Source organism: Oreochromis niloticus, linkage group LG9, assembly GCF_001858045.2.
Source record: "Oreochromis niloticus isolate F11D_XX linkage group LG9, O_niloticus_UMD_NMBU, whole genome shotgun sequence".
Classification (NCBI taxonomy): domain Eukaryota; kingdom Metazoa; phylum Chordata; class Actinopteri; order Cichliformes; family Cichlidae; genus Oreochromis; species Oreochromis niloticus.
Genome location: NC_031974.2, coordinates 18,864,375 through 18,888,379, shown reverse-complemented (window position 1 = coordinate 18,888,379; position 24,005 = coordinate 18,864,375). Strand labels below are relative to the sequence as shown.

The 24,005-nt window shown below is 42.8% G+C and overlaps 3 protein-coding genes across 5 annotated transcripts in view; all 3 read right to left on the bottom strand.

Moving 5' to 3' along the window:
* The window catches only part of LOC102082737 (extracellular matrix protein FRAS1), a 473,764-nt gene that overhangs the window by 108,262 nt on the left and 341,497 nt on the right, over nt 1-24,005 (bottom strand). The gene's annotated exons all lie outside the window — the stretch shown is intronic.
* Nucleotides 29-12,704, bottom strand: wasf3b (WASP family member 3b). Its single transcript, XM_019363127.2, has 9 exons — nt 12,567-12,704; nt 8,516-8,674; nt 5,428-5,562; nt 5,096-5,249; nt 4,449-4,566; nt 3,996-4,177; nt 3,635-3,910; nt 2,446-2,759; nt 29-2,271 (listed from the first exon to the last, which is right to left on the bottom strand). The coding sequence occupies exons 2-9, from the start codon at nt 8,646-8,648 to the stop codon at nt 2,114-2,116; spliced, it is 1,470 nt and encodes a 489-aa protein (XP_019218672.1). The 5' UTR covers nt 8,649-8,674; nt 12,567-12,704; the 3' UTR covers nt 29-2,113.
* cdk8 (cyclin dependent kinase 8) lies at nt 14,481-24,000 on the bottom strand. 2 transcript variants are annotated; one of them, XR_269508.4, is made up of 14 exons: nt 23,523-24,000; nt 22,119-22,194; nt 21,560-21,670; nt 20,728-20,868; nt 20,225-20,282; nt 20,011-20,142; nt 19,773-19,916; nt 18,961-19,030; nt 18,700-18,772; nt 16,926-17,023; nt 16,648-16,726; nt 16,302-16,460; nt 15,149-15,538; nt 14,481-14,966 (listed from the first exon to the last, which is right to left on the bottom strand). XR_269508.4 is itself a non-coding variant. In XM_003443556.5 (13 exons), exons 1-13 carry the CDS (start codon nt 23,648-23,650, stop codon nt 15,413-15,415), a joined length of 1,395 nt encoding a protein of 464 aa, XP_003443604.1. In that variant the 5' UTR covers nt 23,651-24,000; the 3' UTR covers nt 14,481-15,412. The 2 variants fall into 2 exon arrangements, 1 of the variants encoding a protein (XP_003443604.1); XM_003443556.5 differs by having other exon boundaries at nt 14,481-15,538.

Below are 24,005 nucleotides of genomic sequence, written 5' to 3'. Positions count from 1 at the left end.
ACAGGGAAGAGACACAGAAACCCAGTAATTTTTGTTCATTCATCATTTTATTTTTCTCTGGGTCAAAGGTTACACAGCTCACATTAGCATATACATGGCCCCACCCTCCCCAATCCCGATATCCCTCCCTCACAGCAGTGAGCGACAGCAGGCGGCTCAATAGCCTATCATACTCTTCATCAGTAAGTCTCTCATCCATCCATCCGTCCATTGCCAAAGTATTTCAGATGCTCGTTCTGGTCATCTGTTCTGCAGCCAGCTCCTCCATAAATTCCAGTTATTGTCTACACATTAAAGTCTCGCTCGGTGGTCTACAGCATAAGTGTTTCAGTAAAAATAGTTTTTTAAAAAAAGGTACATTAGTTAGCTCAAGAGGAAAGTTTCTAATAATTCTAACACTCTCAAGCTTTGACTATACATAAAATAACAACCTGTTCTCACTCCCAGGACGTTAAACACTCCTGTTTGTCTGAGCCGCTGGGCCTCACAGGCACGCACAAGGTGGCATCTGTGTTGCGACGGAGGATCTATCTCATGGTGCTAATAAAAGACCACTTGGCAGCACATTTAAACACACGGCGTAATCGGCATTTTTCAACGTGCAGGATTCATGTTGCGAAGGGCTGTATCTCGACATAATCGAGTGCTTTTTAGCACCTTAATTGAAACGTGAAAGAATCACAGAACACAAAGCCACCCATCCATCTCCCTAATGAGGGTTTTAGAGAGGACTGTTATAGGTGTGACCAGAGCTTAAAGCATAATTTATGGTCCTGCGTCTGTCTGCATATGTGTTTCTGTTTGGACACCGTACTAAAAAACGTGCTCCTGTCCAATCCTCCGAAATCCCAAACTGCACGCTGCTGGACGCACGCGTAGGTCAAATGCTGATGACAAAGTTTGACGAGTGGGCTGGATTAGGGAAGTGAGTGACAGTGGAGTTCATTGGGAACAAGAAAAGCATGAAATTAACATTAAAGATCAAAACTTCAAGAGCACAAAACATACGCTGGAGCTCATTGTCTTTGACAATTGGTTCCTCTTCAGCTCTTTGTCTGTTAGAAGTTATACGTATGTGTGTGGCCCACAGACCGGTTGTACCACATACTTCTGTACACTGCCTCCATCTGACAACAAACACTCTCTGCAGGCAGACGGGCAGTCCGGACTGCTTTCGCGCTGCCCCCGCTCAAGTATAAAACGCCTAAGCCTCCATTACACTCGGCTGCAGATACGGACACGACAGCAGGGTAAACATTCCTGTTATATTTCTTTGACATCTGCCGCCTGAGGCACAGACTTCAGCCCATGTGGTAATGACCCACACGTTTTTTCACACCTTGTCTAAAGTAACTTGCATGATTAAAAGTAGGTTAAACACCCTCAGCACCACCTTCACGGTGACAACCCCAACAGGGGTTAACAGCTGGGAGTCTCCATCCATCTTCTTTTAAAAGTGACAACTGACATCACTCAGACGCTAGCAGACTTGCAGAAAGTACAGCACACATTTTAGTTAGGAGTGTGTGGGTGCCATGTACCGTGGCTGAGGCCTTACTCCAGCATCTTTTATCTATCTGTCTTCCTGTCATCAAAAATGCTGCAAAATAGAGGACGGGTATCTCTTGGCCTGTGATATTGCCACAGATAGGATGCCAAAGGCCAATTTGTGTGCATCATCTGTGTGACACGGTGATATCTGACAGGATGCCTGTATTTGACGCCCTGGGATGAGAATGTGTTGAAAATAAGCACCTTCACAGGGTGTCTATAGTGTAATAACAGTAGAGGAACGTCCACTGGGGTGTATTCACAATGCTTTGAAATGTAGTCATCAGTTCTCAGTGTTAGTGTTTCACAGGGTGGTCAGCATTACATTATATTACTTGTCTCTTTACAGTGTTTATGCATCCCAAATACAACTCCAGATTTCCAGTCTTGGACCATTCAGCTTATATCAACCCACAGCATGTGACTGTGTGTACGTGTAAGGTGTGTGTTTCCAGCAACTAAGTCTGTGACGACCTGTGAATGTGGAAAAGTGGGCGTTTTTCAGGTGAGCGTGAGAGCGATCGACTGCATGTCTTTTAGTGTGTGTGTTTACGCCTTTGTGTTAATCTGACCAATCGTTCTCCTCCAACTCGGAGTCGTCCTCCGAGTCGGAGTATTCCACAGCGATGCGTCGCGACAGGATGGTGGCCACGTCATTTCCAACCGGCTCTCTCTTAGCCTGCTGCTCCTGCTGCTCCTGTACTTTCTTCAGCTGGATGCCTGCAGAAAAATATGAAGTGTTTTTTAACTACACAATTATTACACAAGTTATAAGAGAACGTGGAAACTCATAAAAGGCATCGTTAAAAATAAATACATTAAAATGAATGTAAACATTTCCAAAGAGGACAAATTTACATCAGAAGGACACATTTTTACAGGCACAGTTCTTACCCATACGTATCGCAGCCAGCAGATCGCTGCGGGCGTCGTTGACCGCTGTGGTCTCAGCGGATGCGACCGAGGACATCTTGTGCGTTGTGGAGTGGGAGGCACCAGCTGGAAGTGGAGGAGGTGGAGGACCGGGAGGAGGTGGAGCAGCCTGGGCTCCAGATACAGGTGGTGGGGGCGGAGCATATCCGGCAGCACCGGCCATTGGTCCGGGAGGCATCGGACCTCCAGGAGGTGAGGCAAAGGCCGTCTGAGCAGAAGGGATGACAGGAGCAGGAGGAGGGGGAGGAGGACCAGTGTTGGCATAGCCATCCATACTGCGAGGAAGAACAAGAGAGTGACAGAGTTAACAATAATTTTCTGACACCTCTGTAACTTTTTCTTACATTTCCCTCCTTAAAAGTAAAGATGAGCATGATAACGTTGATGTAAATCAAATTTATTCAGCTGCGTGTCAGTACATATCTTCTGGTGGAAAGCCCACAGTTTGAAGACCAAAAAATACCAACTCACTAGGTGGCAGCATTAGCTCAAACTTTACAAGAGTAGACTCAAGTAAGAGCTTTGCAATGGCTTTTTTTTTAAGTATTTGAGACAACTTAAAATATAAGAATAAATTATAAGAAGAAAGTTTTATTTTATAAAATAAAATAGAGTCAAAGTCTTCTGAAACAGCAAAATCACTTTCACTGGCGACCTGTGCAGGAACCTGAACCTGCCTAGTGACTGCTGGGATAGCTTCCAGCTCCTCTGGGAACCGAAGCTAAATAAGGAGCTGAGTTGTGCTGGGATTTGATATTTGTGTCTCATGTTTCTGATTTGTTTTCTCATATTTAAAGACTGCACATGCCCATGGGCCCTGAATGTTTTTGTTTGTTCAAAGTCTAAGTGTATCAGCATGTTTAAATGTACATCTTTTTAAAATGTAAAATAATGCAAAAGCATTAGCATTGAGCAGAAATGTGAAGAAAATATTGAACTCTTAGTGATATAGTGGATAATTAAATACAGCTTATGGCAAAATAAACTGTCTGGCCTACTGTATAGCGTCAGTAGTGATTGGGATGAGGTTCCTGCATATGCACTGTGCATAAAGTTTAAACATATGTATGCAGAATGTTTTGTGAAGCTTTTTTGCTTTGCTTATTGCTGGAAAAAGCGAGAAAACTAATAAGCAGATGAATCCATTTACCTGTAGTCCACTGGTGGGAGAGACATAGAGCCACCGTTCATAACCTCAGTGGGTGGAGGAGGCAGTGGGACGTGGTGGTGGTGAGAGCGGCCCAGCGTGCCACCCTGATAGGCCATCATGGTCCTGCCTCTGTTGTCGTGTTCACCTCCTCCGCGTGGTGCATGTCCGGCAGCCATCTGGGCAACAAGGGCGCTGGGTGGAGGGCCGGAGTAGGTGTGGGCGTGACCAGCATGGTTCATACTGTTGGGGTAGTGGTGCTGATCCAGCCCGTGTCCCCTGATGAGGAAAATATAAATGCAGCCTCATGTGTAAGAATAAAATGTGATGAAAACTAAGAGCACACTGGTGTTTGCTCATCTACCTGTTCTCTGGTGACATCGAGCCCTCAGAGGAAGCGCCTCTGTCCCGGTGTATGGTGTGTCGATGATCTGGCCTCAGCTCCTTATCCAAAGCCATCATATTCCACTCCTGCCGACGGTTCCTCGCTTTGCGGACCTTCTTGACCTCCCTCTGTAGTGTCCCATCCACACAGCGCCTCTGCTCCTGGAAGAAAGAGTAAGCCAAGAGGTTTTAGGTGATATTAGGTTAAAATAAGCAGCACTCTTTATTAAGAGTTCTTTAAGACATGAAAAATGTACATTTCTCTATCCATCGGAATGAGTTGGACTTAAAATTTTATGTGGTATGTTTGGTATCTGCCCAAGACCACCTCAAAATGTAAAATTGCAAGCACCTGTGTTTGACACCCAAATAAATGCTTAATATCAGACCTGTCCTTGCACACTGTATAATACACTCTAAGTCAATATGGTACCTTCTGCTTCCTCTTCTCTTTCCTCTTGTCCTCCGTGTCCTGTAGCATCTTTTCTTTCCACAGGTCAAAGAAGTAGGAGGGGTCTGTGTAGAACTTAAGCGCCTCCTTGTGGTCATCCCTACAAAGACGAACCCCGAGAAAGTTATGATGATAAACAACCGCCTTCTTATGCAAAACCACGTTAAGTAGAATCAGTAAGTGTATTGATCCTTAAGATAAAAGAGGCTAATGGAAGAAAAGGAGTAAAACTACTAATAGAGCTCCAGCTTTTTTATCACAAAGAGAACATAACAGGAAATGACAGGATAAGGCAGAGCGATGCTGAGAGAATGGAAAAAAGTGAGCAAAGTGTGCCATGTAGTCAGGATTAGGAGTTAGGATTCCCACTGGAGCAAGACATGCTAAATACGTAATGCACACAAGTACTGAAATAGTACCAATTCTGGTTTTTCACTCTGCATGTAGAAGCAAGAAAAAGCCAATGAAAACCTCCTGAAAATGTTTTATAAGATTTAAGCTCTTTTTAAAACCACTGAATTAAAATCTTTTTTGGACTCACACTAACCAAAGTAAGAAAATTAAGAGTTATTTATTATCACTTAAGCCCATCCAGCTGTTTGGATGTGTTGTGCCTCAGCAACACCAACCTGTAAGGTGATAGTATGTTGAGAGGTGGAGGCTTGTCGCTCAGGTTGTACATCTCTTTGACCGGAGTGGGAACGCTGCTCTTGGACACCACCTGCTGGTCCTGAGTGGTGGAGCTCTTGAAGGCTTTCCTCATGTTGATATCTTGCAAGGAAACTAAGAACACAAAAAGAGGAAAAGAGGACAAATGATTCATCATTGGGAGGACAAAAATAGCTTACAAAAGCCATTCAGTACACAGAAAATGCAGAAAACATGAGATCAGCAGGACTTCACCAATGAATGATAGCTTAGTGTGCATCGCCCCACACCAGACTTCAACCCTGTGACTCACCTTCCTCCACAGTGGAGTCCAGCTGTGTGACCTTGACAGCCAGCCGGTCAATGCGATCCTGGAGAGAGTTGGCACGCAGGTAGAAGGTGTTGGCCTCATTAAACAGCTCGCCAAATATGTCCTCCGCATGTTTGCCTGGGAAAAGAAAAAACAACAGAAGGAGAAAAAGAAATATGAGAGAGAGACTTTTAATCGTTACCTGGAGCCAAGCAAATCCCCTCAGAGACCAAAGTCCAATCAATACACCGGTAATGTGACACAACGTGAAACGAGAGTCTGCAGGAAATGGTGTCTCATGCAACTCCATATAGCAACAATCCTCATGAATAATTGATTGTTAGCTGAAAACACACAATCTAAACCATAATATGAATTCGTCTGTGTGGATACAGACGCTACAGTAACTAAAGCACCTAACCAGGATAGTAAATAACACATTCTCTCCCGCCTCAACAACTGCTGTTATGTAATAAATAAGCCTCATTCTCAATGTTTTCTTGAGTTTCTGTTTATGAAGTAAAAGTTGAGCACTGATAACGCTCCATCTAAATATAAAGCAGTTTGCTTGTCGTCACCCATTTGATTTTAACAGGTGACTGCTGCAGATGAATATCCAGGCTCTCGCTGCACACATAACCCTCCTGTTTATTTCCAGGCAGCACACTCCCTGGCTCAAAAATGGGGCAAACAAGGAAGTTCCAAAAACTGCAGTTCCTTACATGACCAATTCAGGCTGACTCAAAAATCCCCATGAACTCCCACACTCTCAAATATTTCTTACTTACCTATTCTTAATACAACCGTTCACACCAACCATGTAATTTCGTTTAATGAATTAAATTGTAGCATATTAAATATTTAGTAATTAGCCCTGTATGTTCAATATTTATAGTTTATAGGTGCCACTTGCTAACCAAGATTACAAGCTGATAACTCATGACTACACCTCATCCAAATTTAGTCATTCTGGAAGAAAAAAAAATAGAAACCAATGATGCAGTGACTACGTCCATCTTTTATATACAGTCTATGTCAAATCCACAGCCCCACAGATGTGAGTCAACAGTGTCTTTTCCTCCTTTTGGCTGGTGCTTCAGCCGATTGTTTCAAAGTTGAGAAGTGTCACAAAGTCTTGCTGGCTTTGCTGGCCACGGAGACGTATGGATTTAGAAGTCACCAGTGGGATGCAATGTGGGACGGCTGGCAGTAAAATCAATGCTACTGGTTGATGTTGTTTTATTAAATCCATGGTGAGAACAAGGGTGGTCAGCCCCCATTTAATGAGTCACAGCTTCAGTGAAGCCCGCAGCTCTTTTTGAGATGCGACTGGATCACAACATTTTTGTTGTTTATGTTCTAACCTCAGTTCACTTCAATTCAATTTAAAGAACCCGGAACATTTTCTCTCAGGACCTCAGGGAGCTAAAAGGTTTCTTTAAACCACCAACGGCAGAGAAGAACAGCGGAGACTAGGCAAATTAGCCTGCCTACATGGCAAAAGCTGATTTTAGGAGTACTAAAAATACTACCAGGTTACATCTTTGCTGTCTCTATCGTGTTTTACTGTTTTCTGTCTATGTAAGAACTGCCACAGGAGACGGTTATATCAGCTTTTCAGCTATGAGCACCACCTTCCATCAAGAGGAACAGACTCAGAAGACAAATGTAATTTCTCTGCTTCCCTGCTTTGTTTTCACTTCCGGACTTTATTCATGTTCTAGTTCACTTAACAACAATAATAAAAAAAGCCTGCATCACCTATAATTGAGGTTCCTGCATTGAATTCTTTTAAAGGCACTTGTTCTGGTTGTGTTGTTCAACTTGAGCCCCACCCATGAGTTTCCAGGGTCACTCTCAAGGTCTTACCCCAGAGCAGATACTTCCTCCTGCCACATATATGGTCCTGAAGAAGTCCGACAGGGGAAGTTCTCATTATGGGAATGCACATAAAGGTACGGGACACACCCACAAACCACCTGATGGAAAACTGCCTAATCTTAGCACAGAACTAATGGCTGCAAAAGGCCCTTCACTACAAGGCTGTGGATTTGAGCAGTAGTGAAACAGAAGCATATTAAAGCACAAAACAAAACAGAGCACCTCCGGTACAATTCCAATAAAAATATTTAAACATAAATACTTTGTAACATACAATGTGTGGTATGACAAACACAGACTGAGGGCTATTTCTGTCCCTCCCGCTGACAGGATGGGCTGCAGGAAAAACATTTAAAGGAAGGAAGAATCGCAGATCTGGCACGTAGAGCCCGCGTCAACTCTGACCCCTTCTGGGGATTCCTATGGACCACTTATACACATGTGCTCACAGACACACACGCAGTGTCTGCAGATATACCCCCACCAGGCCTTTCGGAGCATTTATATTTAACCCGCACAGCTGCTGTTGAAATACCCACTCCCTGTGCAGGAACTTGACACAATAAGAGACAGAGAATGGATTTGAGGCCAAAGAGATGAGGTGTTAACGTCAGAAAGGACAGTTTAAATTTATGTGGCTGAGTTTAGCAAAAAACCTTAAACACAGTTGCCATGAAAGCAGAAGGCAACTGTGGATAAAGGGGGCAAATGGGAAAATAGCTGCCCTTTGTGCTGTTATAACTCTGTAATGCAATAGAAAGTCAGCATAATAATCGATATGAAACACTTCTATATACACACACACACGCTTACAGTCACATGTCCACAGCTACAGATAAGTTCATTTTTTGCGCGCCTGTCTAAAAGGATTACATTTCGACCCTCCGTGTTCCAATGTGAGGCTGCTGCAAGGCCGCTGTGAGCCCAGTGACCTCAGGCTCTGTAACCATGACAACGGCCAAATCAATCACAGCTTCGGGATTAACGATGAAAGCATGTGATCTTGTCCCGTATACAAAGAGGCTACACACAGTGTGTACCATCGTCACGCTGAAATTAACGGGGTTACAGCCTGAGGATGCTTTTGATGTTCCAAAAAAAAAAAAAATACTTGTATGCTTTTTTCTACTAGACACTTTTAGCAGCCTTTTGTTTACCAGGACGGGCGTGCTAGTGTTGGTGTGTGTCTGTCTGTGAATGTGTGTCTTACTCAGGCTGCTGAGCTGACGGATGATGGCGGAAAGCGTGTTGTTCATCACACACTCCAGCTCGCTGCCGATGCCCTCGGGGAGCGCCCCTCGGCAGAGGTGGCGCGGCTCGATGTTTCTCTTCACCAGCGGCATGGTGAGGCTTCACGCCGGCACGCAGACTGCAAGAGAAACAGAACGGTTTTAGACACAAACGCAGGTGAAGTGTCCCAATGCAGATCACTTTATTGATTAATACTTTGGTCTAAAAACATCAGAAGTTAGAACAGAGCCATAAGCCTGCAATGAACCTTAAATTCAGGGTATAATTTTTACGCATGTGCGGCAGTAAGCGATTGTATTTTGTTGTAAACTGTCCCTGTTTTTCCTATTCTTGCTCTAAAATACAGCATTTTGGGATGGAAAAACAAACAAAGTGTGGGTGGGCTGTTGACCAGAGAGTGATGACCAAGAGTGTGCCAAAGCCAGGAGACTTCTGTCGACCAGCACGCAGATTAAAGCATTAGAGATAGGAAGATACGGCGTGCCAGCTAATCCCAGCGCCAGCTTGTCACCGGCCCAGCTGGAAATCTGACACAACCAGAGATTCGTGGATGTGGTCAAGACCAAAAACAACAAATCCTAACACAAAACCTGCAGTAAACAAACACAGCCGCATATCTTTCTCCAGATACACTGCTTTCTCATTTTGCTTACACCCACTACTACTCTGAACTTTAATTGAACCCTGATTGCCTCTGATCAGACACTCCGAGCCCTCTGTAGTTCAAAAGAGGAGAAATCCCAGAGCAGCCATCTTATCGTTGTCTCCTCCTGCTTCCTGTTTTTGAGGTCTGAGCCTGGCTCCTGTTTCCTGGTCCTCCTCCCTGTGTCACATCTCTCCATCCTGTCCAAACACTTGGCTAGAACAATGCAGCTATGGGAAGAAGCTTCAAGGAGGACAAACAGGGGAGACGGATGGAAACGTGCACAAACACTTGTTTCCAATGAAATAATTTTGTTTCAGATTTGCAAAAGAAAGGAAAAAATATTCATTTTGATTCCAGAGTTTTTCCTTTGCAGATATGCCAAAAAAAGCAGGTTGAAAAGACACAGGAGGCCAGTCAGAAGACTAATAATAGCAAAACCCCACTAAAATTTAATAAAGACTGCATACTGGAAAGTAAACTTTCAACTCATTAAACCATTAAAACTATAAAACATAGACATCCTTTGTCAATACTTATCTCACTGCTTTGCTTGCACTCCTTATAGCTTTAATACAATAAATCGCCAACAATACGAGCAGGAGTGCTATCGGTGTCCCAGCAGGAGGCTACTGTAATTGCAGATTGTGTAATTACAGCTGTTCACAAAGACAAGGACCACTTGTGTTCATCAAGGCCAATTCCCATCAGCAGACCCCTCATTTGGCCCCGTTTTCTTAGCCAGCGACCCCCTGCAAACCCCCGACAGCCTCGCGCCAACGAGAGAAAACAAAAGGGTAAAATTACACCATCATGTGTTCCCACAAAAGGACCCTGAATAGTCAGCAAGGGCTGGTTTGGCACAGAAAGGCCCAGCTTAGGTTTAGCTTTGTGCATAAACATTTTGGAAACGGGGCGCTGTCTGCTGCTTAAAAATGAGGTGATGCAAATTAGAAGATTGCATGTTTTTGCTTATACTGTCTGACCGGCATGACAATCACACTGATGAAGCGAAATAATGAGGGACCGGGAGGGAGGAGGGTGGAGGGGACAGGAGGAGGGATGAGGCCTTGTGCTGCTTGTGGGAAATGAGGGGGGGCGCAGAAGCAAAAGCATGAGAGAGACACCGAGCGGGACAAGAGTGTGACCGAAAAGGAGCGAGTGAATGAGACTAAGTGTAAAAGAGAGAGATGTGAAACAGCAGAGGCAGACAAAAAGTGTGTGTGTGTTTATGTGTTTGTGTTTCTGAGGGAGAGAGAGTGTATCGAGTAGGGGGAGGGGAAGGAACAGGGACCTCGGGGAAGCTGCTGAAAGGTTCCCGGGACAATAGAGCTCCGTTCACAGGGCAACAGCACTAGCTCTCCCATGCATCCTCCCCCTTCCACCTCCTCCTCCTCTTCAACGTTCTTTGAGGGCCCCTGTGCTCATGTGGTGAAAGAGTAGCAAGCGAGCGCTCCTCCTTCATTTTCCTCTTACTCAGGGAGGAAGATAGGAGTGAGAAATGGAGAGTAAAGCCTGCCCACAGTTGCAGAGAAGAACACATCTCACTCCCACATCCAGTGTCTGTATCTTCTTAAATTATTACAAAACCCCATGCACAGTAAGTCAGTCAGTCACACAAATGGGTACAAACGCACCAGGTAGGCTCTCAAATGTCCCATTAGCTGCATGTAAACAGTCCCATCAGCTGTAAAAATGCCTTTGATTCCTTGATCCGGCACACTTTCCTCCTGCTACATGCCCACAACTGTACACACAGAGCTTCCAGAGGACTTTACTACAGACGTGCGAACTCCATTAAGAGCTGAAAGGGGGAGTCATTACCAATTTATGAGCCGAGTACAGCTTCTTGTGTTGGAGGCTGTTCTGAATAATGCAACTTGGATTACGTCAGGTCACACTGCCCTAAATATGAATAAATATATATATATATATATATATTCCTGTTTTAGTATTTCTCAGAGGCACTCGTGGTGAAACATTGATGGTGCTGTGCCTTGGATACAGTGAATCCTACTGGGTGAATAAAAGGCCAGAACATAAGGCTTTCTTTCATTTTTCATTCATTTACTGTTTAATATAATCTGATGACATCACACAGAGTTGTCTAAATTAATTTTGACATGTTACTGAAATATTAAAAGTTTTCCCAGCATATGAAACATGCTGGCACCCATCAAAGAAAAACCATCAGGACTGTGATTAAAAAATATATTTTGAAGCAGTATTATTTTATTTAAAGTGGGGTTTCATTTACTCACATATGAAATACATTTCTCCTGTAATTAAATGACCAGACATAACAGGAAAACACAGATCCATGGCAAGAGAATAAACCCTCGGAGGCCCATTTAACCCTTGAGAGTGTTTGTTTTGTACATATTTTTTTTACTTAATAATTCACATGTGATTCTCAATACTTTTGCATGTTCAGGTTAACCACCCAAGGGATCATTCTTACTTACTTCTTACTTAGGTGAACGCAAGTCGGTATAATCCAAAGGGATAATAACCCAATGAGGAAAGAGGCTAAATTATTTGTCAATTAAACAATTTAGATTTTATCAGGAATACACTGAAATCTGTGAGGACTACTTAATTATGCGAGATTTACTGGCTTTTAGAGGCTGTGGGTCAGCACTTTATATTAACTAAGCATTTCTCACTTTGATTTCAAGAGTATTTTATAGATCGGGTCACAGAAAACCAAACTGTCATCATGTCATTCATTTTTTCATCTCTAACACTTTATTTGGATTACAGATTGACTGAATCACGTGGATGGCACGCTGGACTGGATTAAATGCGCTATTTTGATGATTTATGGATTAAAATCCACCCACACAAACACACACACACACACTCCTTTTCTCCATAGACGGATAAGCGCACATTCACACACGCTCACACGCGCGCAGGCATAAACTGATGGCAACCGCGATCAATCAGTGTTCCGCACCATCGCTTCCCGTTACCGATGGGCTGACCCACATCTGTTCATCTACCTCGGTCCCTGTGAGTTTTTGCACCGGTTCTAATGTGAAATTTAACCAGCTGTTTTTTTGTCCAGGCGCCTAATACACTGAACAACACGCCGGTGCACAGCCAGCATCAATCATATGCTTAAAAACATTAAAGTTACCCTGTAATTGTTTTATAATATTCAGTGTTTGAGGCTTTAAGTCCGTTTATTATCCTCAAATCGGGGTCCGCTCCAACTGACCACTTGGTTAGCTAGCTCATGTCCAGTGGTCGACTTCTTAGTTTGGACTAATGAGACAAAAATAAGCAGAAATACCCGCACAGATTTCACCATTATGATAAAGGGTGTTATTATTCGCTTTAAAAAGTATCATAAGGCCCTCACCAGCACTTGAAATATTAGAAGAAATCAGCCCGTCCGCATGTCCCGTTAGATACTCCTATTAGCTCTGCCATCCTGTGTCCCCCAGCCCGTCTGGCCACTCCGGGGAAAATCCTTTGAGGACGGGGGCACGCCCACGGACCATATTCACCAATCAGATGTTCAAGGAGACGATTTAGCGTTTGATGGACGTTACAGCTAACCAATGGTTTCTTTGAGATATAATGAGTGACAGGGAGACTCCCCCGCTAGATAGCCGTGTTGAAATGGAAGAGGGCGGGGCTAGGGTTGGGCGTTGCTAAACAGCTTAACGAGCTTTCTTTCCTCCCTTTCACCCAACCGGGTCCCATTACTTGTCAAAATTAGAGGTGCTGTAATTTATCTTCGTATCTCTCGGTGATGTGTAGACATGTAAATAAACTAAAATAACACCTAAAAACTAAAAAACTTAAAAACAAAGCAAAACGAGATACTGCATCCTTTTCGGGTTTAGTGAGATTCACAGATTGATGCTGAGGATGGAGAGTATTGTATAACAGAACAAAATAGCTAGGCCAGCATCCTGCAGGAAGCGGTTCACTGAGGACTGGCTATACTTAGATCAGTACTTAGATCAGTGGTTCAGTCTCTCAGGTATGTTTGTGGACAAAAACAGCCATCAAAGCAAAAGAAAAACAAGGATGCAGAGAACTGTCTCTTTTCTGTAGACAGGATTTGGTGAACTAAAAAGGGGAGTTTCAGTATATAAACTGCACTTCTATTCCTGGATAAAGCTTAAGATAAATCTATTAAGCAGCTGCTACTTTGTAATAAACATATAATTTAGACAAATATGTGACCAAATATGGGAATTTATGCTAGTTCATATGGACCTCTGAGGCAAAAGAACTCTTATTTAATTTGAATGTTTAGTAACTGTGTGAAGCTATCATATCAACATGGACCACACAAGAAGAATTAAGATAGTTCTAAAGGTAAAAGTCAGTCCAACTCAGACAGACCTTAGTCACATGGCAAAGTGTCATTAATGAAGTGTCCTAAGAGTGTATATTATCATTTAAATCAAGGGTGTAAAACATTAGGCCCAGGGCCAAGGGATTGTGGTCCGTAGAAGACTACAATCTGACCCACTTGACAGCTTCACAAAATGTGACCGTGCATACGTGGTAGTGTTACAGCTTTTCCTATTAAGACCACTGCCCATAGCCATCCATACCACACCAAAGTACGAGGGCATTTTGTGTGAATGAATGAAAACTCTATACTCTAAAATGATAATTACAGGAGCAACAACGTGCAACATTTTCTTGAACATTACATGTTTATCGTGTTTCATTGGTGTCACACCACTTCACATCAAAGCATCAAACAATTTAACATGAATTTAGCTGCATATCTCTGATTTAAATATCTGAATTTTTGGGCCACAAAAATTGTAGTCTCTTTCTACATTTTGTACATTAAATTAAAAAAATTAATAATCTGAGAATTTAACAATGAAAACAGTGGTTAGTTGACGGCCTTTTTAAACATGATTCAGCTATATCTCTACTATATTAACCCATTACTGAGCAAGATTTCATATAGGCCTTATTAAATAAATAAAAAATTCAGGACTCATTTGAATTTCCTCTCACTGTGGTAATGTCAAGTTCACAAATTAACATCTGGGCGGTTAAGTTGATTTTTTTCTGTCCGTTTTCAAACAGCAGTACTTTGTGAATGCCTCGTGCTATCACGATGCATCAAATATCACAGCAAAGCTCGTCTTCTCTTCTTTCCCAAACTGAATTTTGTCTCAAGCACAAACAGTAACAAAGTTTGATCATTTAAATGTCAGATGTCAGTTGTTCCCAGAAAAAGAATAAATAGGATGAAAGATGTTACCTAAAATCACTTCACAAATAAGAGTGACAATGTTGATGTTTCCACTTTTATTGTCAGGATACTTGCTTCATGTAAAATATTTCAATACATTACAGTACAATGCATGTTCCGCCTGCCATCCTCCATGCGATTGGTTGGTTTTGTCATCATGTTGTAAGGCTTAATCACAGCACATGAGCAGTCAGCTAGCGCAAGCTGCTTTGCTGCTCTCGCCATGAAAACAGAACCATGAAAACAGATTAAATTAGAAACTACTAAAATCTTTTTTTTTTTTTTTTGTCCTCTCTGAACAAAAACCCTCAACGCCACGGCTGCGAGTGGCTCCACATCCTCCCAGCATGTTTCACAGCAGCTCAGTTCAATCCTCAGCTGAGGCCCTTGTAGGGCCGCTTGCACAAAATAAACGGACAGACATACAGACAGGAGGACAGGGAATCTGTCAATGCTGGCAGTCACATAGCAGCTTTCAGTTTCATCCGAGCTTCGACAGGAAAAGGGTAAACCAGCCGGGGTAAGCTGTAGGTAAAGGAGACAGATTAAGAAGAAAGGGGGAGGATATGACGGAACAGATTAACATTTCCTTTAAACCACGCCATCTTCTCTTATATCCGAGTAACAGAAAAAGATTGGATTCAATCAAAATTTCCTTTTTTTTTCTTTTTTTTTTTTAAAAACCTTCCTCCCACTTTGTTTCTCACCTATCACGTTTTCTCTATAACTGTGTTTCTAATACTGCGGTGTGTTATCTTTATCTGGAACAAAGTGAAGACCATTTCTTTCAGGTCTAACGCACTGCTGTAGAGATGGTGCCCTCTGTGAGGTGAAGTGGGGTGAGGCAGGGTGGGTTTTGTTGCCTTGGACGCCCCCCACATCCCTCGGTACATTCGTTCAGGTGGGCGTGGTGAGGGCTATGTGTGTACATGTGTCTATTAAAGTGTGTATGCGTGTGTGGGAGGGATGTTTCAGTAGCGGTGGGTCTGGTGGGAGTACTGGGGCGGCTGTTGGGAGGTAGAGGAATATCCCATGCTGCTCTGGGGCAGTGATGTGCTTGGTCCAGGGTTCTGGTAGGCAGCATGTGGATTGGAGCGCTACAGGAAGAAAACAACAAAGAAAGCAGTGACATATTCACAAAATCTGCTTTGTGTAATGGTTTAATTTGCATTTAAACTCAATGAACAACATATTCCAGTAAAATGATCACACTTGTAGTGTGGTGACATCTGAAATTCTGCATGCAAGAATAGCTGAATACATGGAAACTTCACTGTCATGTTAAGTAAAGCCACTTTTATTATGCAAAAACACCATCACTCCACGCTTCCAGTCAGATTAGATGGATTTGTGTCTGAGCATGTCTGTCACATGTGAAACACAATGATCCAACATTCACATGGCATTCGTTGCTGTTTCTGGCTATGTGTGCAGCCCATCATCCAGAAAGTAAAATTATTTTTTTATTATATATATATATATATATATATATATATATATATATATATATATATATATGTCAAGCACGAGAGGGTATTTAACATGTTGAGTTTTGCCACTGTGAAGAATATTAAAAGTATAAATCTTACAAGGTAGTATATAACCAATACTTACATCTCATGTAACATTCTTTTCAGAGTGGTTGCTATAATATTTTTGACCCTAGCCCACAACTTTTTATGCTGTTGAGAGATTTCTAAACTTGTCTAGCCTGTGAATGGAGCGTTTCGTCTGCAAAACAAAGCTATCCTATTTCACTGTACATGTATTCTATTAAAGTTGCTTGCTGATTTAATACACAACAACATAGATGACAATCCAGAAACAGTGACAGTGAATATATGAGAAAGACGGATTTACCTGGTAGTCTGAGGTCATAATGAGGCCACCTGAGGTAGTGGTGGGCGGGACAACTCGCACTTTCTTTAGAGGCGGGCCCTGGGCGTGGCTGTTGTCTGGGTTGCCTGTGTGCCCCGCTCCATTTGTGTGGTTATTTCCCTGTTGCTGCTGCTGGTTTTTCTAAAGGGCACAAAAATATCGCTTAAATTACACCCTGGACTGTATGAAGTTTCACTACATAGCTTTATTGTGAATTTTCTATATTTCTCCTTTTACTTTTCTATATTACACCCATCTATATACCCATCAATTAATGTTTAATGACTTTAGAAATACAGCATGTGGCATATGGATATGTAATATTTACTTTGTCTGCCTTGTCCTCTGGCTCCTCCTCTGTCAGAAACTCCCTCTTGGGGTAGGGAATCTGGCAGCCTGCAAACACACTAGAGAAAAAAGGCAAAGAGGCTTGTCATCTTCAAACATTAATTCCCATGACTCTGAGCTAATTAGCTAAGAGACCTGCTCAAGACATCCGTAGATCATATGACTTAAGCTAAGGACGAACACAAGACAAAAAAAAAAACTATCTTGTGAGCTGAATGCAGGCTGTGTGTGTGTGGGAGTGTGTTTGGTGTAACTCACTCAGAGGTGGGTAAAGGCTCCTCTAAAAAGTAGGGGTCCTGCATGGCCTGCTCGGATGTGATTCTACGGATGGGGTCCATGGTCAATAGCTTTTGCAGCTGTAACATATAGTGCACCCAGAGTTAGTCTCAAATATGACACAAATAAATTCATACAATGAAAATGCACACTTTGTTTGTTAACTAACCACACTGGGCACTTTGCAAGTCAAACCCATTCAAATGGTTGATAGGAAAAACACAAAGTCAGTGCATGTAGACATACAGTCCTGGTCACATGGATCTGCTGAAGCTCAAACTGAACATCAGATTGAAGAAGAAAAGCGGTTTAAGTGACTCTGGCTGGCTGTTAGTGCCTGGTAGGCTGATTTCAGTGTTTATGAAAATGCTTATCTACTGAAAAATAATCTGTAGAGTTTACAGAGATAGTCATATTCCATAACGAGTGAATCTCTGGGGCAAAAAAAAAAAAATGATGGCAGAGTCACTTGTCACCACAAGGTGTCCAGTAGAGCATTGCCAAATTTGCAACATGTCACAGCAAGAGAAGACCACACTGAAAGGCACTACAGTGAGTTTTGAACAGTAAATTAAGGCCAGTGAAGACAGGCTCGCCAAAACTGCCCAGTGGAGGTTCGGAAAAACAATTCCTAATCTGATGAGTATATTGATCCATCCAGCATTCCTATCCCCAGCTTCTTTCACACAGTATTTTCCTGGCAGGGCTGTGCCTGTATTTCACTGTTCTGTGCAAAAGGTCAGCAACCGAATGAGGGGGCCGCATCGTTGTTCCTTTAAGACGGCAGTTGAGACCCGATTCCAATACATCTCCTATGCCCTCCCACTCTGTGACGAGTGTCACATCTGCAGCTGCCGAAGGGTCTCATGATTAAGGGGTAGGGTTGAAATGCCGTGCAAGCTCTTTGCAGCTTGTAATCAGCATCCTTGGTGATTTACACTGCAATCAGACATTATGTCCGTAACTTAGTGGAGGCGCACCTCAGTTTGTTTCGGCTTCATTCACGTTTTTATGACAACAGTTCTATAATTCCTCCACTTTAACCTTCTGTATTCTTCGCTCTTGTTCTTTATTAGCATTTGTACCAATAAAAACAAAAGTAGTAAAATTTAGCAGCTCTATCCCCTACTCTTACTGCAACAGTCCTGAAATAATCCCACATAAGTCATCCATATCCGATATTACAGATAGGTGCAGCCCAATATGTACTTAAGGCTACTTAGGTTTTGGATTGGCACATAATGTGGCCGAGCCGCCATACAAACAAGCAAACAGAGTGAAAGTGCAACTAACTGTTGGGTCTGCTGTCAGCGAGCACACACACTGGAGTGTTTTCTCAGTGTAGAAGGAAATAACTATTCAGGCTGCTGCTGGTGCACCAGTGTTTGGGGGGCGGGTTCACACGCTTTATTCATTTAAATGTCACCCCTTTATGACAACAGTGTACCGTCTTCTCAAGGCTACTTTCAGCACAATAACACATCGTGTCCCAAATCTCATATCATCTCATATTTTCTTGCCTCCAGTCAACAGATATCAATGCAATAAAGCACCTCTGGGAGGGAGAAAATCACATCATTGAGATCCTACCCACAACTGCATGATGCTAACATGTAAATATGTTCCCAGCATCTAAAGAATAAAGGAAGGTCTACAAGCAAAAGTAATGCCAGTTATAAGCCACAAAATGGCAGATGACTGTTAACTCTTGCATGTAATTATCCTACTTCTCCTATACTGACACATTTTAACTTACCAAGTGGAATGCTTTGCTGTCTGGTTTAACTTTATGTTTTTCCATGTACTTTATAAGGCTGCAGTTTGTGTATCTGTGGGAGAAAATTATATTAATGGCATGCCTTCAGTGGATTTATCCTGCATAACAATTATTAAATGAGTAAAAATCACACAAAGCACCCAAGAATGTCTTAACCAGCAGACCTGCTTTGCTCTGATCTTTCAAAAAAAGAAAAAGAAAAGAAAAAAAAAATAGGGCAGTGTTGCTCTGCAGACTCACGTGTTCCTCCTAAAGTCTTTCATCAGCGTGGAGTGTTCTGGCATCTTTTTGATGTCCTCCCAGTCTTTATCTGTCAAATGAGGAAAACACAAGATTACAGCGTGTCACACCCTCTCACGAAGGACAGATTATGTAGGTTGCAGGGTCTGCATTATGTTTTTATTTTAAGCAAAAACACTCATAATTTTCACACAACACCCCATTGTTTATACAGTGCATAATGAATCTGCATTCTGGCAAACATGATAAGATCTATTTCCTACAAAACTGACATGAACTTTCTTATCTGCAAGCTGGTAAGCATTCACATCCATCATCTCTAACCTTTCAGCATAACCCCATAAATATACTTGCCAAACATGGCAACGAGACTGTAAGACTTCCCCCCATTTTCTGCAGAATCTAAACAAAGTCCATCAAATACAGTGGTGAATTATACAGCTAGAGCAGGAGTGATAGTAGAAGGAATAAGAGCAGGAGCAGCTTAAGTGAGCTGGAAAAAATAGGCCCAAATGTAGCCCTAGAAGTACAAGTTTCTGTGTTTGTGACTTGGCTTCATCTAACATGTCAGAGGATTGATGTGCAGTGCACTTAGACCACTCTACTGCCTTTAAAAGAGAGAAGCCTGAAAAAGACCGAGGAAATAATCTGCCTCCGCCAGGAACAGAAAAGGCTTTTCTTTCCACACAATTTCTCCACTGAATATGCAACACACTTCGTATAATAGCAGGTTAACTCCATTAATAGAAATACTGTGGAAAATCCAGTAAATCACTTCAAGCATGTTTTAAATCGGGTCAGTCAAGTCTCACCGGCAGGGAAGCCCATGACATTAAAGATGCGGTCCAGCTGGTCATGATGGTAAGGGTTACTGGTCTTGATATCCTCCTGGCGACAGTGGAATATGGGCTCAGACGTCAGCAGCTCCGCAAAAATGCAGCCAATCGCCCAGATGTCTGTAAGCACGCACTAATTTCAGCTCAACTGGTTGCACATGTACACACAAGGAGGACGACAGACAGAAAGACAGATGGTACGGCACAATCTCACCGATGGCTTTGGTGTAGTGCCGAGCTCCCAGGAGCAGTTCAGGTGCTCTGTACCAGAAGGTGACCACCACAGGGTCGAGATCGGCTAAAGGCTTCAGCGGTGAATTGAAGAGACGAGCAAACCCCATGTCCGCTGCACAATGGGTATGTGTGTCAATGAACGAACAGATAAACTAAGCAGCAAATAAGTTTTAAAAACGAAACACTATACATACCAATCTTTACTCTACCCCTCTCTGGCCCTTCCCCCATCACTAAAATGTTCGCTGGTTTCTGATGGAGACAAAGACACACAAACACAGATGAAAATGTTTCCACACTCCAGACATCTGACAGGAAAACTTCCCAGTAATTAATTCAGCTTTGTTTGGCCCAGTTTCTGAACTATAGCCCTGCATGTGTAACGCAATCAAAACTCTTTCTTGCTGCCCTCTAGTGGACAAATAACTCCAATTTCCCCAACAGGAGAGAGAAAGTCTACTACATTTCTATCTCACTTACGGCAGAAAACTGACATCCTGTTCATGTGTTAACAAGTTAGTTACTCTCCAAACAAGTTAAGAACACTGTTCATTTACATAGTCAACTGAACACATACAGACTGACACATGCACTCCACATATTGTCAGCCCAATAGCAATCTTTCTGTCTCTCATTAACTGTTTAACCTCATTTTCCCTTGTAGCCAAACACCCTCCTCTCCCCCCAATTCTCTTACAAGATCTCTATGAAGGACCCAGTTAGCGTGAAGGTAATGGATGCCATCCAGAATCTGATAGAGCAGAGACTTCACCATTCCTCTAGGCAACTGAAGCGGCTTCTTGTTGGCCTTAGATGCTCTGTGGAACTTAATAATGTGCTATGGAAAGAAAGGGTAAACAGTGAGCAGGGTTTGCACGTACAGACTGACTGAAATGCATGTTCTTTTGCTACATATGATCACAAAAATGTAAGTGTGCTGCAGGCGAGTTGAGAGAGCCTAATGTTTGTGACATGTGTTTCCACTTCCTTGGGAGGGGAATGCAATTGTTGGAGCTCTGTGGCAGAAAACGGCATCTAACTCAGTTCTGATTCTCTGCCAGCTGTTTCTGTCAACGGTAATGCAGCAGAGGTTTAACTGCTCAACATGGAATACTTCTTGGTGGATGTGTGTGCTTTAATGAGACTTACCAATGCATAATTAGCACTATTTCAAGTCTCGTTCCTTATTACTGGTTGAAAGCGAATGTGAATGCATCGGCATTAAAAGGGATTTGGCATTTTTTAAAAGAAAGGACATGCAACCCCCCCCCAAAAAACTGCTATCAAATTGCATGGACATTTATGACCTAATTATGAAGAGAGGCCTATTTAAGTCATGTCTTTGTGCTCATAAAAATAGGTGGAAATCTGCAACCCATGCATGCATATGAATATAAACTAATAAAGAAATGCTTAAAACAAACAATTTTAAAAAAACCCAACATGCATTACCCTCATAATATGTATGATAAGTCATGTCATGCAGGTCAAGTGTGTGTGTATGTGTGTGTTGTGTGTTTGCATTTTACCCAGAGATCATGTTCAGCATAGTCAAAGAGCAGCCATACTTTACGGTCAGCATGTGACAGGAAAACCTTCTGCAGTGAGATGACATTGGGGTGCTTCAGCTCCCGCAGCAGCTGCAACATACAAACCCACTCAGAAGGCCAACCACACAATCTCATTACAGACATCATGAATGAAAATGACGTAACGAAAGAGAAACTTTGCACTTATTTTTGCGACTGTACTGATTACCAGAATTTATACTTAAACAGGGGGGTGGACACGATATCATCTCCTCAACTGAACACTTTTAATCTTTGGTAGTAAGATGTTTTAAAGAAAACCGCTTGTGAGGCAATACGTCATATCACTAATTCTGTGTCTACTCTCTATATGCACTGCATTAACATCTGCTTCCTGACTTTTCAATTTTACAATTGCTTGTATTTCACATTTTTCATTTTCTTGACAAAAACTAGCGTGTGAAGGTCATTCAGACGTTACATAAAGCACCTGGAATGGCAAGAAGGTGTTTAATCACAGACCAAACAAAAGGAACAGAGTAAGCCAAGCAGCTCTTACTGCAATCTCTCTGCAGGCTGACATGGAGATGCCAGTGCCTTCAATCTGCTTGAGGGCGTAGTCCTTATCATCCTTCCTACAAACACACAGACACACACACACACACACACACACACACACACAGAAAGGTAGAGCAACATCAACACCAGACCAGCCCAGACCAGTCCAGACTGAGGGCCCCCTGAGAGCCGTTTGCACAGCAACATAAAGGGGGGCACTTGGCAGCTGCCAGTGGGACTCTGAGAAGAGGCCGAGTTGCATTACCTCCAAATTTGTGTAATCAAGCTCACCTCTGAGGGTCAAAACAATAGAGAGGGAAAGGAAACAGGGCCTGTCTGGCAGCTGGCAAGGGACAAACAGAGCACTGGCACTGGCGCTTACTTGAACGAATTGGTTACAACCCCTCCCTCTGCCGGGCCTAAATCATCTCATAAACCCAAGCTTTGTGCCTCCTCAGGCCTCGTCCAAAAGCAGCAGCGCAACTCTGCTAAAAAGTCTCATAAAAAAAGCAGGCTCCTAAAGCGAAATACAGACATCTTTAAACACTTTAGGACTCTTTTGTGTGGTTCCTGCTGCCAGTATGTCCGGGCTGTAATAACGGGACTAGTAGCTTAAACCGTCTTGAGCTCTCCCCCAGCTCTGGTCCAGACACAGTTAAGGCTGTTACAAGGCTCACATTAGAAACAGCAGGAAAGTTTTAGGAAGAAAGGTGGGTGGTGCCCTGGCATCCTGAGGGATTAGCACACTAACCATGCACCACATAAGTCTACAGTTTGGGTTCAGCTATTTCCCTTACTTTACTTCATGCAAAGGCTAAAAGCATAAAAAAAATAATGATAAAATTGGGTAAAAAAAAAAAAAAAAAAGACTTAAGAGTGCAAAAACTGGGCATAACTAAAGATTATTTTTTGAATTCACACAAAATCTTGTAAAAGTCTCTTTGGTATCATGTATAACAAAGACTTAAAAAAAAGAAGACATCAACAAGTGCTTCCACATGCACCTGCTGTATTACATTTACTACATCGCATGGGGGGGGGAATTAAAAAATACTTTAGCTTAAATAAATAAAAAATAGTACCTAGAGTTAGGCATATACGTGACAAAACAGATGCATGAAAAGGGAAAGCTCCAATCCCGGTGGTAAACCGTATGTCGGTGTTTTTTGTGCGCGACACAAAGCTTCATCAGCATCCCAACAGTGCGAGCTGAAACTGCTCACACTGCTCTCTTTTGTCTCTACACAAACCCACTGCAACACTCCCACATCTGCAAGTGGCCTTGAAAGGGGGAGGAAGAGGAGAGAGGTAACATTTATTTGGAAGATGAGAAGAGAGGCAGGAGGCGGGGGGGTAAGCTGGCTAGGGTTCACTGGCTAAAAGGCCTTGCTGCTCATCAACTCACCCATCTTTTCTCTTCGCCTTGTATACATGGCCGTAGGTGCCTCTACCCACTTTGCATCCTTCGTACTCAAACAGGTCCTCGACACGCTCTCTTTCGCCGGTCAGCTTCACTTTAAAATCATAGTCCATTTTTACCACCGTCTGGCCTGAATGTATCCGCTCCTTCCTTTTTTAAAGCGTCGCTTGGGAGGCAACTAGGCTCCTCCACCGAGCTCGGTTTGGTAATTCAGCTAGTTGCCTTCTCCAGCGTGGCTCTTTCCTTCCTCCAGCCCGGCTTTCACATCGAGTTCTCGTCTTAAATTTAAAGCTCCGGAGGAGATATGCGGCGCTCCGAGATGGTCCAGGTGGAAACGGAGCCCCAAATATATTCCTTTATCTTGTTGCTGCGTTTCTCTTCAGCCGGTATCTGCTCCGAAGGGACGCACTTCACTCGGTAACGACGGCGTATTCGCGCACGGCATTGTCGTAAAACGTCGTGAAGACA